This window comes from Ornithorhynchus anatinus, chromosome 14 (assembly GCF_004115215.2).
Source record: "Ornithorhynchus anatinus isolate Pmale09 chromosome 14, mOrnAna1.pri.v4, whole genome shotgun sequence".
NCBI lineage: Eukaryota > Metazoa > Chordata > Mammalia > Monotremata > Ornithorhynchidae > Ornithorhynchus > Ornithorhynchus anatinus.
Genome location: NC_041741.1, coordinates 44,521,676 through 44,536,430, shown reverse-complemented (window position 1 = coordinate 44,536,430; position 14,755 = coordinate 44,521,676). Strand labels below are relative to the sequence as shown.

Genomic DNA, 14,755 nt, shown 5'->3' with positions numbered 1-14,755 from the left:
GAGGGAACTGAGGCCCAGAGAAGTGAAGTGACTTGTCCACAGTCACACAGCTGACAAGTGACAGAGCCGGGAGTCGAACCCATGACCTCTGACTCCCAAGCCCGGGCTCTTTTCACTGAGCTATGCTGAAGTGACCTGCCCAAAGTCACACAGCTGACAAGCGCCAGAGCGGCATTAGAACCCATGACCTCTGACTCCCCAGCCCGGGCTATTGCCACTGAGCCACGCTGATCATAATGACAGCATTTGTTAAGCGCTTACTATGTGCTGAGCACTCCTCTAAGCGCTGGGGGAGATGCAAGGTGATCAGGTTGTCCCACTTGGGGCTCACAGCCTCCACCCCATTTTACAGGTCAGGGAACTGAGGCACAGAGAAATCAAGTGGCTTGCCCAAGGTCACACAGCTGACAAGTGGTGGAGGTGGGATTAGAACCCACGACTTCTGACTCTCCAGCCCAGGTTCTTGCCACTGAGCCACGATGATTTCCCCCCTCCCCCCAAGGAGGGGGTGCTTGGCATCACCCCCAATCCCCGGGGCAGCTTCCACATAATATTGATGATAATGGTATTTGTTAAGCGCTTACTAAGTGCCAAGCACTGTTCTAACCACTGGGGGTAGATACAAGGTAATTAGATTATCCCACATGGGGCTCACAGTCTCCATCCCCATTTTACAGATGAGGGAACTGAGGCCCAGAGAAGTGAAGTTTCTTGCCCAAGGTCACACAGCTGACACGTGGTGGAGGCAGGATTAGAACCCACGACTTCTGACTCCCAAGCCCGGGTTCTTTCCACTATGTCACGCTGCTTCTCTTTCATGACCCGACTGTGTAGGTCTGTTTTAGTCGAGATGGAAGGAAGTCGCATTTCCATATCAATCTGGTCTAAACAGCGGCCTGGAAGCAGCGTGGCCTAATGGATAGTGCACGGGTCTGGGCATCGGAAGGACCTTGTTTTTGTCCCTAGCTCTGCCACTTTGCTGTGTGACCTTGAGCAAGTCACTTGACTTCTCTGTGCCTCTGTCACCTCATCTGTAAACTGGGGATTAAGGCTGTGAGCCCTATGTGGGACAGGGACTGTGTCCAACCTGATTAGCGTATATCTACCCCAGGGCTTTAAAGCAGTGTGGCTCAGTGGAAAGAGCCCGGGCTTGGGAGTCAGAAGTCATGGGTTCTAATTCCGCCTCCACCACGTGTCAGCTGAGTGACCTTGGGCAAGAAACTTCACTTCTCTGTGCCGCAGTTCCCTCATCTGTAAAATGGGGATTAAGACCATGAGCCTCACGTGGGACAACCTGATTACCCTGTATCTACCCCAGCGCTTAGGACAGTGCTCTGCACATAGTAAGTGCTTAACAAATACCAACATTATTACAATGCCTGGCACAGAGGAAGCACTTACAAATATCTTTAAAAAAAAATAAATTGCTCTGCACTGGCTTAGTACAATGCCTGGCACATAGGAAGCGCTTACAAATATCATTAAAAAAATACATTGCTCTGCACTGATTGACTGACTGTTGTTCTTTGGGGAACTGGAGGGTGTAAAGTCGCCCCTGACAACATGCCAAGAATACCAGATCCTTAGCCAACATCCTCCCTCCCATAATACCAGATGGGGCACGGACCAGCCGAAAAACCAGACTGTCTGGTATAAACTCGGGGCAGTGGTTGCCCCAAGAATGGGTGACCCAGCTACTGTTACCATAATCATCATCATCAATGTGGTAATTGTTAAACACTTAAGTTGTGCCAAGCACTGTACTAATGGCCAGGGTAGATGCAAGTTAATCAGGTCAGACCCAGTCCCTGTGCTACATGGGCCTCACAGTCCAAGGGGGAGGGAGAATCAATATTTCGTCCCTTGTATTTAGAGAAGCAGCATGGTCTGGTGGAAAGAGTAGGGGCCTGGGAGACGGAGGTCCTGAGTTATAATCCTTGTCTACTGTGTGACTTTGGACAAGTCATTTCTTTTTCTATGCCTCAGTTCCCCCATCTGCAAAATGGCGATTCAATATCTGCTTTCCCTTCTCTTTGGATTGTGAGGCCTATGTAGGATCCGATTATCTCATATCTACCCTGGTGCTCAGTACAGAGCTTGGCACATAATAAGCTCTTGAGAAATGCCACTGTTATTGTTATTTATTATACAGATGATGAAACTGAGGCCCAGAGAATTGAAGTGGCTTGCCCAGCAGCAGTTCTACGACCTTACCATGAGAAGCAGAGAAGCAGCATGGCCTAGTGGATAGAACCCGGGCCTGGGAGTCAGAAGGATCTGGATTCTAATTCTGACTCCACCACTTGTCTGCTCTGTGACCTCGGGCAAGTCTTTTAACTTCTCTGGGCCTCAGTTAACCTCTAAAATGGGGATTAAGACTGTGAGCCCCATGGAGTATAGGGACCGTGTTCAACCCAGTTAGTTTGTATCTACCCCAGCGCTTAGTACAGTGCCTGGCACATGCTTAACAAATGCCATTTAAAAAGACTAAAAGCAACACAAACCCTTCCCACCCCCCTCCTAGGTCAGCGACTACTCCATACTTCCCCGAAGCAAGTCTTAAGTGACACTACAGATCACCCTGAAGATCCAGCGGTCTTGGGCAAACCAAGTCCTTCCCTTCTCCGGCTTCCAGCCTACTTTAAATTCCAGTCAGTGACCCCATGATCCCTCCCTCCTTTCCCCCTCCACCTCTGATTCCTTGGCCCTTCCCCACCTGGGGATCCGGATAGTTCACATTCTTCTTCTGGCTTGTTTGTAGTGGTGTTAAATATAATATTTCTACTTTCTGGGCAGTTCAGAGGCTGAGGAAGCAGAATGGTTGTTTTCAGGCTTGAAGGTCAGAAGAATTGCTCAAGAATTTCCCTCTCGTCCACCAGAACTCATATTAAATCCCAGATTCCCAGGGCAGGATGAGAGTTGGAGGACTGATTCAGATGGTCTGCTCCAACATGCTACATCTTTTTTTTGATAATCAATCAATCATACTTAATGGCATTTATTAATAATTATAATAAAAATTTTGGTATTCATTCAATTCTTTCCATCATATTTATTGAGCGTTTACTGTGTGCAGAGCACTGTACTAAGCCCTTGGGAGTTAAGCGCTTACTGTAGTCTAAGCATTGTTCTAAACTCTGGGATAGATACAAGGTAATCAGGTCTGACAGTCCCACACAGGGCTCACAGTTTTAATCCCCATTTTACAGATGAGGTAACCGAGGCACAGAGAATTTAAGCGATTTATTTGCCCAAGGTCACACGGCAGACAAGTGGTAGAGCTGGGATTAGAACCTAGTTAATTGAGCACTTACTGTGTGCAGAGCTTGGGAGAGTACAACACAACAGGGTTAGCTAGTCCCACTCCCAGGGTATAGGTCACCTAACCTGGCCTTTGGAGGCCCAGAAAGGAGAGTAAAAAACAAACAAAGAAAAAAAAATCCACTGACATCTCAGTTTTAACAGCAAACAACACTTTTACAATAAAGAAACTCTAGTGTTATCTAAAGTCAACAGATTTTTCTCCTCCTCCCTTAGTAAGGCTAATCTGTAGATTATACACTCCTTGAGAACAGGGTTCACATTTACTCACTCACTCTATAGGTCTTTCCCAAAGCACTTAGTACAGTGCTCTGCACAAATTGTTCAATAAATACCCCCACTGATTAATTGATTGATTAGCTGAAACTCTACAGTTTGTTTGCCCAGAGACTTGGGCCAATGCCATTTGGTGTGAAATTTTTCATCCGTCTCCCTGCCCCGACTCCTGACAGATGAATGTCCATCCTGTTTATAAAGGCCTCTGAAATAGGAGCTTTCCCAACCCCCTACACTCATTCCAGTGTCCAACCCTGGCCAGACAGGAAGCTTCTGGCCCATTTCACTCCTACCGCCGCTCTAGCCAATCAATCAATCAAAGAATGGTATTTACTGAGCAATTACTGTGTTCAGAGCACTGTACTAAGGTCTGGGGAGAGTGAAATATAACAGAATTGGTAGACATGTTCCCCGTCCACAACAAGCTTTCAATCTAGAGGGGGAGACAGACATTAATATAAATAAATTACAGATATGTACATAAGTGCTGTGAGGTTAAAGGAGGGGTGAATAAAGGCTGCAAATCCAAGTGCCCGATTCCTCTTGGGGTCTTCTCTGGGGAGGAAATTGTCCCAGGGTGTTGGAAAGTCAATCATTGATTGAGCACCTATTGCATGCAGAGCACTGTACTAAGCATTTGGGGTCAGGAAATGTGACTTCCAACTTTGCCGTATTCTACTCTCCAAGTACTCAAAGTACTCAGCACAGCACTCTGCATTCAGTAAGTGCTCAATAAATACCAGACACAAACCCTGCCCTGGAACAGCTTACAATCTAGTGGAAGCCTGTGACAGAGCTCTGCACCCAATAAGGGTTTAATAAATACTTACTACTATGACTATGATGACTACTATTACACATATATGCATAAACACTTGCTCACCCATCTGCTTGAAAGCAGAAAGGATTTGGGGTGATTTTTCCTAGAATTTCACAATTCTTCTGCGGTGAATCAGGACTGTGGCTGCCTTTTCAGGTGGACAGAGCTCAGGGCTCAGTTTGGCCTCAGAGGATGGGAGGGAGGCAGGTGACCTCTCAGGTCTTGGCTGAGGGAGAGACAAGACTCCAGAGGGTAGTGGGAAGAGGCATTGTGGCAACGTGGGGGTGAGAAGGCTGTGCTTCCTTTTCCAGGATGCTGTAATTACACCCTGAAGACCCTCGGAAGACCAGGCTCTCGGAACAGGGACCACAGGGGATGGAGAGGGATGCAGAGGTCGCTGTGGGCAGGGAATGTCTCTACCAACTCTGTTATGTTGTACTCTCCCAGGTGCTTAATAAAGTGCTCTGTACACAGTAAGCGCTCAATAAATACGACTGATTGAGAATTGAGGGTGACTGTGCTGGGAACTGTAGATCCACACAAAAGTCCCGGAATCCCTGCTGGCTCTCTCACCTCCACACCACCGACCCACATAGGAAAGCACATGAAGAGCCCTCAGGAGAGCAACAGCAAGGAGAAGCAGTGTGGCTTAGTAGAAAGAGCCTAGGACTGGGAGTCCGGAAACCCGGGTTCTAGTCTCGGCTCCTCCCTTGTTTGTTGTGTGACCTCGGGTAACTCACTTCATTGCTCAGAGCCCCTGTTTCCTCATCTAAAGTAGGGATTAAATTCTTGCTCTCCCTCCTCCTTAGACTAGGAGGCTCACGTGGAACAAGGACTCTCTGATATGGTTGTATTGCATTTACCTCAGTGCTTAGAACACAGTAATGGCACAATTATTACTAAAGGATGGAAAGGAAAGCAGTCTGGGCTTATAGTAGCTTGGATAAAAGAAGATTGAATGGTGTTCAGTGAATCTCTCCAATCTCTGAAGGTGACCGTAGGAATGTCACTAAGTTGCTGTCTTTTCTTTTCCCTGAGGGCCAGATAAGAGGAGAGGAGAATGAAGCAGGCAGGATTTAGGTTAGACCGTAGAAAAGCTTCCCGTCGCCCTGCCTGGTGAGATACTTCGAGGGAAAACCAGGGCAATTCCTTCTCTGGAGACTTTTGAGAAGTGAAGTAGAGGACAATTTAGGCTGAGGGAGGGGAGTCCTGCCTGAAGGTAGGAAGCAGGATGGACTGAGTGGCCTGTGGAAATCCCTCCCGTTCTGAGACTCTCCAGAAGATGGAGCTTTGACACCGCTCACTGGTCCACCATGTAGCCCCGGAGTGACCTCTCAGCTCACCGGCCTCCCTCCCATCCTCTGAGGCCAAACTGAGCCCTGAGCTCTGTCCGCCTGGAAAGGCGGCCAGAGTCCTTCTGAATCACTGCAGGAGAGTTGTGAAATTCTAGGAAAAATCACCCCAAATCTTTTCTGCTTTCAAGCAGATGGGTGAGCAAGTGTTTATGTATGTGTGTGTAATAGTAGTCATCATAGTCATAGTAGTATTTATTAAACCCTTACTGTGTGCAGAGCTCAGCATTAAATGCCAGGAGAGAAGCCTCAGTTGGGAATTAGACATTCATTCATTCATTCAATATCGAATGCTTACTATTTGCAGAGCACTGTACTAAGCGCTTGGAATGGACATGGTCCCTGTCCCTCAGGGATCTCACAATCTCTATGTGTGAATGTATGTCTGTGTACGTGTATATATAGTAGGAATAGTAGTAATAGGAATAGTATTTATTAAATCACTAAGTGCTGGGAGAGAAGACACAGGTGAGAATTACTAAGCCCCCACTTTCCCTCTGCTCCCTCTCCCCTCCCCATCATCCCGACTCGCTCTCTTTGCTCTACCCCCACCCCCGCAGTACTTGTGTATATATGTACATATTTATAATTATAATTCTATTTTTTTATTAATGATGTGCATATATATCTATAATTCTTTTTATTTATAATGATGCTACTGATGCCTGTTTACTTGTTTGGATGTCTGTCTCCCCCCTTCTAGGCTGTGAGTCCATTGTGGTCAGAGATTGTCTCTATCTGTTGCTGAATTGTACTTCCCAAGTGCTTAGTACAGTCCTCTGCACCCAGTAAGCGCTCAATATATACGACTGAATGAATGAACGAAGGAATTAGACAGGGTCCCTGTCCCTCAGGGGGTTCACAGTCTATATGTGTGAGAGAGAGCAAGTGTGTTTGTGGAGGAGGAGGAGTAATCGTATAAAATCACTTACTGTGTGCAGAGCTCTGTTCTAAGTGGTGGGAGAGAGCACAGAGATGAGAATTAGAAATGGTCCCTCTCACTCGGTGGATGTGTGTGGGCACGTATGTGTCCGCACACACACCAGTGGGCTGCTGACTCTGTGTCCCTTCACTACCCAGAATGCAGCATGCAGACGCAGGCAGGGTTCGGGTTTAGCCAGTAAGGAGGCGGGCGGCCTGCCAACGGCACAGCTCCTGTGGGACGGTTTGGAAGCTTGGGCAAAGCGGCCCCAGGGTTGAATGGCTGTCTGGCTGACTGACAGCTTGTTCCAGGAAGGAAAGAAAGGGCCAGAGGAGCAGGGAGCCAAGGAGGATGGAAGAGAGGTGAGAGGAGGAACATGAAGGAGGGTGAAGGGAAGCCGAGAGGCGGGGTGGGGCTGGGATTTGACCTCCATGCCCCTGACTCCAGGATCCCTCTCGGCCCGCTAAATTGTACTGATCCCCTCTCTAGAAAGGGAGCTAGACCTGACCCTGGTTTCTGTCTGGCACCTTTATCCAGAGAGCTCAGGGCCCTTTGTATTGAGTTTCCACTGAGGAATTCAGATCAGATAGGAGGAGGAGGAGGAGGAGGAGGAGGAGGAGGAGAAGGAGGAGGAGCAGAAATATGGAGAGTGATTAACTCCTCTGAGGTGGAGCTGCTGGGCCTGAGGGGAGAGCTGGGAAACCCCATGCTAGTGAGGGGGAACCTGCTGATGCCCCCCCAAAGGAACACCTGTGCCCAAGCTGCAGGTCCACTTTGGCCCTTTTCCCCCACCCACCTCCTAGCCAGGTCCCCCTCCTCAGCGGCTGCTTTCAGACACACCCTGAAAAAGCCCCTGGAGATTAGTCAGAAGGCAAGGCTCAGGTTTAGCAGGGAGAGTCCTGGCAGGGCTGGGCAAACAGGGCCTCCCCCTCGCTGCCCTCTCTGAACCAACCCTAGGCTCTGCTCTCTAGATCAGGCTTGAGTCATTCCTAGAATAATAATAATACTAATGATATTTGTCAAGTGCTTACTATGTGTCAAACACTGTTCTAAGTGCTGGGGTAGATAGAAACTAATCAAAGTGGACAAAGTCCATGTCTCACTTGGGGCTCACAGTCTTAATCCCCATTTTACAGATGACTTAACTGAGCCCAGAAAAGTCAAGTGAGTTGCCCAAGGTCACACAGCAGACAAGTGCCAGACCCAGAATTAGAACCCACATCCTTCTGATTCCCAGGTCCATGCTCTATTCACTAGAGTGACCAGGGACCTGCATTCCCATTCCCATTCCCCAGGTCTCTGCCCCGATTCTTCAGGACAGCTTTCCCCACACTGATGGACACAGACCTTCCTCCTTCCCCTAAACTCCCAGCTTCCCGGCCCTGGGGAAAAGCCAAACCATTTGCTCTCCTTCTCCAGCCTCACCATCCCTGTCCTAAGGAAAGACCTCAGGCATGAGAGTCAGGAGACTTGGGTTCTCAACAATCAATCAATCATTCGTATCTAAGAGTTGGTAGGCATGTTCCTTGACCACAAGGAGCTTATAGTCTAGAGTTTACAGTATGTAGTCTTCCCGGCTCTGCACTTGCTTGTTGTGTGACCTTGGTCTTGTCACTTGTCACTCCTTAGGGCTAAAGTTTGTGCCTCTGTAAAAAATGGGGGTTCAATGCTGGTCGCCCTCCCTCTTAGACTGTGAGCCCCATGGGGGCCAGTGACTATGTCTGACCTTACTATAGCACTCACTACAGTCACAGACCTGGGTTCTAATCTCCACTCTGAACTTGGGTGGGTCACTTAACTTCTCTGTGGCTCAGTTTCCTCGCCTGTAAAATGGGGATTAAATCCCTGTTCTCCCTCCTACCCAGACCATGAGCCCTGTTGCGGGACAGGGACTGTGTCAAACCTAATTAACTAGTACCTTTCCCAAAGCTTAGGACAGTGTTCATCCCCTAGTAAGCACTTTACGTATACCATTTCCAAAATACCACCATTATTAATAAACTAGTTAATTATTATTACTCTTACCCCCTGCCTCCTTGCTGACCTCCAAGGAGCCTGTTGTAGGGGTCCTTGAGTCCCAACCCAGGGTCTGGCCCATGGTCAATCCTCGCTACCCATAAGTGTCTTGAAAGAACAGCTGGGCCCCTTCTGTCCCTGGAACCACTCAACTTGATTTCTAAGGGGACTGTCCAGGCTGAGGGAGGAGGCAAGTAAAATGCCCTTCCGGCCTCTCCTCATTCTAGAGGGTCTTCATTCATTCAGTTGTATTTATTGGTTGAGCACTTACTGTGTGCAGAGCACTCTACTGAGCACTTGGGAAAGTACAATACCGTAATAAAGTGAGATAACCTCTGCCCACAACGAACTCACAGTCTGGGGGAGGAGACAGACATCAATACAAGTAAACAGACATCAATATCAATAAAGAAAATGACAGATATATACATAGGTTCTATGGGGCAGGGAGGGGGAGGAAGAGCAAAGGGAGCAAATCAGGGTGACTTGAAAGAGAATGGGAGTTGAAGATAAGTGAGGGTTAGTCTGGGAAGGCCTCTTGGACGAGATGTGCCTTCAGTAAGGCTTTGAAGGAGGAGAGAGTAATTTTCCGGCAGATTTGAGGAGGGAGAGCATTCCAGACCAGAGGTAGGACGTGGGCCATGGGTCAGCGGAGAGACAGGATAGAGGCACCCCCACCCCAAATCAGCAATCTGCGCATGGGTTCTAATCCTGGCTCTGCCACTTGTCTGCTTTGTGTCCTTGGGAAGTCACTTTACTTCTCTGTGCTTCAATTACCTCATCTTTAAAATGGGAATTAAGATTGCAAGCCCCATGTGGGTTAGGCACTGTGCTCATTTGTATATCTTTTTATTACCCTATTTATTTTGCTAATGAGGTGTATATCCCCTTGATTCTATTTTCGGTGATTATGTTGTCTTGTTTTTGTCCGTCTGTCTCCCCTGATTAGACTGTGAGCCCATCACTGGGCAGGGATTGTCTCTATCTGTTGCTGAATGGTACATTCCAAGCGCTTAGTAAGGTGCTCTGCACATAGTAAGTGCTCAATAAATACTATTGAATGAAGGAATGAATAGAGACTGCGTCCTACCCGTTTGCTTGTATCTGCTCCAGCACTTAGTACAGTGTCTGGCACATAGTAAGCACTTAACAAATACTATTATTATTATTATTTTATTATTCCCAGCTATCCCAGGCCACCAGGATACACAGAGATAGATTCTACAGGGGCCTAGGGCTAGAACCTCTCTGTGGGGCTCTCTCGTTCATTCATTCAATCATATTTATTGAGTGCTTTCTGTGTGCAAAGCACTGTACTAATCGCTCAAAAGAGTACAATATAACAATGAACAGACACATTCCCTGCCCACAGCGAGTTTACAGTCTAGAGGGGGAGACAGATGTCAATACAGTTAAATTACAGACATGGACATAAGTGCTGTGGGGCTGGGAGAGGGGATGAATAAAAGGAGCAAGTCAGGGCGATGCAGAATGGAGTGGGAGAAGAGGAAAGGAGGGCTTTCTCGCCTCTCAGAATCCTTTTCTCCCTCTGGTCCAATGCTGTCAATGTAATTCTTGGTGTTCTAACTTGGGTCCCTACTCGTCCCATCTTCGCAGTCTTCTTGAGAGGCAGGGGAGGTGGGCAGGCCTGCCTCTCCCAGTCGCAAATATGGAGACACTGGGATCGAGAGAGAGGAAGGAGCTTGCCCCAGAGAGCCAGGAGTGGGAGAGCCGGAGTCCTGCCTGCCAGCTCCTCAAACAGATCCTAGATAGGTTTCCATCAGGTTGGGAGAGTCTAGGGGAGGCATTGTCCGGAGGTAGGGGGATGAATTTCATGACCCCTCATGGTTCCTTCCAACCCTAGGAGTCCGGGTCCCGTTCTTTCAGCCCCTGCCTTCCCCACCACTTGAGTGCCTGTGTCCACAGGGCCCTGTGATTCCCCAGCTGCCTTGTGGTAGTTTTAATTTTGGTTTGGCCAAACTGCAGACTCACATCCTGTCACCCCAGAGGAAACAGGATGATTCCGGTCGTTCTTCAAATCACCCGGTGACGACACAGGGATCCTGTCTTCCCCCTTGGATCCTAGCTCCAAGCTGGCTGTCGGCTCCATCTTCTCCTTAATCATCAATCAGAACAAGAACTATTATTATTATTATTATTAGTGGTAGTGGCAGTACTAATAATAATTATGGTATTTGCTAAGCACTTACTATGTGCTGGGCCCTGTACTAAGCCCTGGGGTGGAGACAAGCAAATCAGGTTGGACCCTATTCCCGTCCCACATGGAGCTCAAAGTCTCCATCCCCACTTTACAGATGAGGTAACTGAGGCACAGAAAAGTTAAGTGACTTACCCAAGGTCACACAATAGACAAGTGGCAGGGTCGGGAACAGAACCCATGACCTTCTGACCATGATCCAGGTCAGTGCTCTAACCATTATACCATGCGGCTCCTCAGTAGAAGTAAATATTGCATTATTAACAGTTGGCAGAGTGTTCCATCAGATCGGGGCTCCTACTGAGGAGCGTCCTCCGCTGGTCCAGTTTTCTAAGGCCGGGGTCTGGGGGGGTAGACAATGTCTCCGGAATTTTGTTCTTTTCACTTCCTTCTTCCGCCCCCGGGGCAGGTGATACTATCTGTTGTGTTCCTGCCTCTGCTTCCTCTTCCTGTGGATGCTGCTTCTCCTCCCTGATGGGAATTGGGGGAGGGAAGGGATGGGATTAGGAGAAGGGGTGCTCAGAGGCTGTGGCAAGTTGGGGAATCTGCATGGCCTAGTGGAAACAGCACAGGCCTGAGAATTGGACCCGGGTTCTAATCTCCACTCTGCCATTCACTTGCTGGATGAACTTGGGGAGTCTTTTTTTTATGGTATTTATGAGGCACAGGGAGAGTCCTGGTGGTGCTGGGCAAACAGGGCTTCCCCCCGCTGGCCTCTCTGAACCAACCCCAGCCTCTGCTCACCAGATCAGACTTGACTCAATCCTACAATAATAATAGTAGTAATAATGATGGTATTTTTTAAGCACTTACTATGTGCCAAACACTGTCCTAAGCACTGGGGTAGATACAAGGTAATGAGGTTGTCCCATGTGGGGCTCCCAGTCTTAATCCCCATTTTACAGATGAGGTAACAGAGGCACAGAGAAATTAAGTGACTTTCCCAAAGTCACACAGCTGACAAGCGGCGGAGCCAGGATTAGAACCCACGACCTCTGACTCCCAAGCCCGTGCTCTTTCCACTAAGCCACGCTGCTTCAACGGGTTAATGGGTAATGGGTAAGTTAATGGATAATGCATGCCAAAGCCAGCCGGACCTATAAGCGCCAAAGCCAGCCGGACCTATAAACTCACAAAGAGGGGACAGAGAGCTCACAGCCATTACTGCCCCCAGACCCTCAGGGAGATGTCGGTGAGGAAGACTATTCCTGCCTCCCTCTGGTCTTTTCTCCACCACTGCCTTCTCCTGGCCCCAGCCATCCCTGCCCCCCAATCTCCTTCCTCTCTGCGAACCTCACTTGTTTCCCTGACTTCTCTCTAGTCGCTCTGCCTAGTCCCATTTATCTCGCTCCCTCTGATCTCCACCCTTCCTGTCACTGTCTCTGTCTTCTCAGTCCTCCCTTCTTCCTCTCTGCCCTTCCCTACCCCTGGGCATCCTCTCTGGGGAGTTTCTGTCCCTTCTCTGAACAATCTTGTCTGCTCCTCTGCTGTGGAGGAGGGTGTTGGGGAGGACAGGGAGCGAGGGGGGAAGGGAAGAGGGGCAGAGTCTAGTGTGAGAATGGTCTGGGGGAGTGAAGATGCTGTACCTCAGGTCCCTGGTTCCTTCTGTGACAGAAGTTTGAAATCCTGAACCTGGAGTTGAAGTCAGGGGACACCCTGAAGATCAAGGGGAAGATCGCCAGTGATGCGGATGGGTAAGGCCCCGGAATTCTTTGGGGGGCTGGAGGGGGTGCTGGGAGGAAGGGCTGGGGGGAGGGAGGTACTTTGTCCACCCACCTCCTCGTCCTCCTCCTCCTCCATCACCGCTGTCATCAAGTCCAATCTGCCTGGCTGTAACCCAGCCCTAGGTACAGTCCTTGGCACGTAGTAGTTGGTGGTGGTGATGGTGGCATAATGGTCAATGACTGAACGCCCACTGAGGGAGAGCCTGGGTCTGAGCCTCAGGGCGATGCAGCAGAAGAACCCAACCCAGACCACAGCCCCAGCAGCTTCAGTAGCTCCAAGTAGTCCCGGCAGCCTCGGCTTCCTTTCCCCAAAGGGGTCAGACTTTCCGAGTCTTCCCGCGAAAGGGCAGGGGCCCAGAGAGCAGCCAGGATGGGGGGGGCCCTCTGGATCCCGTCCCCAGTGCCCCCATCCCCAGGCGACCCCAAGCTCTGCTCTCGCAGCTTCGTGCTCAACCTCGGCCGCTGCCCCGACGAACTGGGGCTGCATTTCAACCCGCGTTTCTCCGAGGCAGCCATCGTCTGCAACTCCCGCTCCCAAGGCCACTGGGAAGAGGAGAGGCGGGACACTCACCTGGTCTTCTCTCCGGGGTCAGAAGTCAAGGTGAGGACCTCGACGGGGCAGGGGTCAAACAGATGATGAAAGCTGGGCAGTCAGGCCTCTGGGTGATGGAGAAGACAACAGAGGAGAGGTTCGGGCCCAGAGCCTGGTATAGTTCTGGGCCTTGGACCGCGTCACTGAAACTTCTCTGGGCCTCAGTTTCCTCCACTGTCAAATGGGGATAAAATACCTGTTCTCCCTCCCTCTTATAGATTGTGAGCCTCATATGGGACAGGAACTGTGTCCCATTGGAATATTTTGTATCCACCCCAGAGCTTAGGACTGTGTTTGACACCTAGTAAGTGCTTCAACTGCTAACTCCTTCAACTGCTGCTAATCTTAACCCTAACCCTAACCCGCAACCTCCCCGAGTTCTTGCCCCTTTCTCAATCATTGCTCTCTCCAACTCTCCCCTCCTTTCTCCCAGGATTCCCTCGGCCACACCCCTCTCCCCACTCAGCCTGTAATGGACTCTGCAAACTGCAGCCCTTCCTGTCCAACCTCCCTTGTCTGCCTCATATCGGGACCAGCCTCTGTCCCCAAAGAGAGCCGAACCGGGCCAGAAAAGGGCCTGGGACAAACGGGAAGCTGATCTGAACTCCCATCTTCTGTGGGAGGGAGAGCATATTCCCACATAGGTCCCTTATTCTTTAATGCTTCTTGAAGTAGTAGTCCCAGCAGCCCGGGGAACAGCCACAGGAGGCTGGGACTTGTCATGTGATCATTAGCGCTCCAGGTATAACCCCCACCTGCCTTCACAGTGAGAGTGGGAGGGTGTACTGAGGGCTTAGTGAACCGCCCTCCCCAGCCCACATCACCAACACACCCCACCTTGTCTCTGCAGCTCACTGTGGAATTCCAGGGAGATGAGTTCCGGGTGAAGCTGCCAGATGGGCACGAGGTGACCTTCCCCAACAGGAACAACCACGACCAAATCACCTACCTCTGCATCCACAGTGGCCTCAGGGTCACGTCTTTCAAATACGACTGAGGCTGGACCTGATAAAGAGGCTCCTCCATTAGACATTGGTGCAATAAAGAGGCTCCTCCGTCAGACCTCCGGCCTCTTGTGTCCCTTCTGTGGGCCCGAGGTCTGACCTGTCCCACAACCACTCTGCTTCTCCCTCTCTGGCCCTGGTTCCATCTCCCCACCTCAGGGTAGGGGGGAGGGGGAGGGGGAGCTTTCAAGACTTCAGGACTGGGGGAGTTTGGGGGTGGCCAGTGTCTCTCTTTGATGGAATGGGGTCTCTTGGGCAACATCAGAAGGTCTGGGCTTGAGTTTCCAGGCAGAGATAAGACCCTTCCCAGGCCCCAGAGAACCCCCACATCCAATCCTCCCCTCTCCCTATCTCCCAGAGATTTCCCCCCCGGACCAGGCCTCAGAGACCTCCTTTCACCTGCCCTCTTTCCTCTCCCTGACCATCTCCCAGAGATTCCCCCCCCCTTACCCCCTCCCTTCTTCCTGACCAGGCCCCAGAGACCCTCCACACCCACCCCTCCCCCCTCCC

General features: G+C 50.1%; 1 protein-coding gene across 2 annotated transcripts; it reads left to right on the top strand.

The window, feature by feature from the left end:
- Window positions 1-6,871: 6,871 nt before the first annotated feature.
- Window positions 6,872-14,304, top strand: LGALS2 (galectin 2). Of its 2 annotated transcripts, none has more exons than XM_029078591.1 (4): window positions 6,872-7,053; window positions 12,540-12,619; window positions 13,091-13,250; window positions 14,092-14,304. In XM_029078591.1, exons 1-4 carry the CDS (start codon window positions 6,970-6,972, stop codon window positions 14,236-14,238), a joined length of 471 nt encoding a protein of 156 aa, XP_028934424.1. In that variant the 5' UTR covers window positions 6,872-6,969; the 3' UTR covers window positions 14,239-14,304. The 2 variants fall into 2 exon arrangements, with proteins under 2 accessions (XP_028934424.1, XP_001510438.2); XM_001510388.4 differs by lacking the exon at window positions 6,872-7,053 and adding an exon at window positions 12,034-12,117.
- The last annotated feature ends 451 nt before the right edge of the window (window positions 14,305-14,755 follow it).

Excerpts from the sequence above, each read along its gene's own strand:
- LGALS2 (XM_029078591.1), top strand. The coding sequence starts at position 6,970 with ATGGCTGTCTGGCTGACTGACAGCTTGTTCCAGGAAGGAAAGAAAGGG. Across the intron at positions 7,054-12,539 it reads CCAAGGAGGATGGAAGAGAG|AAGTTTGAAATCCTGAACCT; the intron begins GTGAGAGGAGGA and ends CTTCTGTGACAG. Across the intron at positions 12,620-13,090 it reads ATCGCCAGTGATGCGGATGG|CTTCGTGCTCAACCTCGGCC; the intron begins GTAAGGCCCCGG and ends CTGCTCTCGCAG.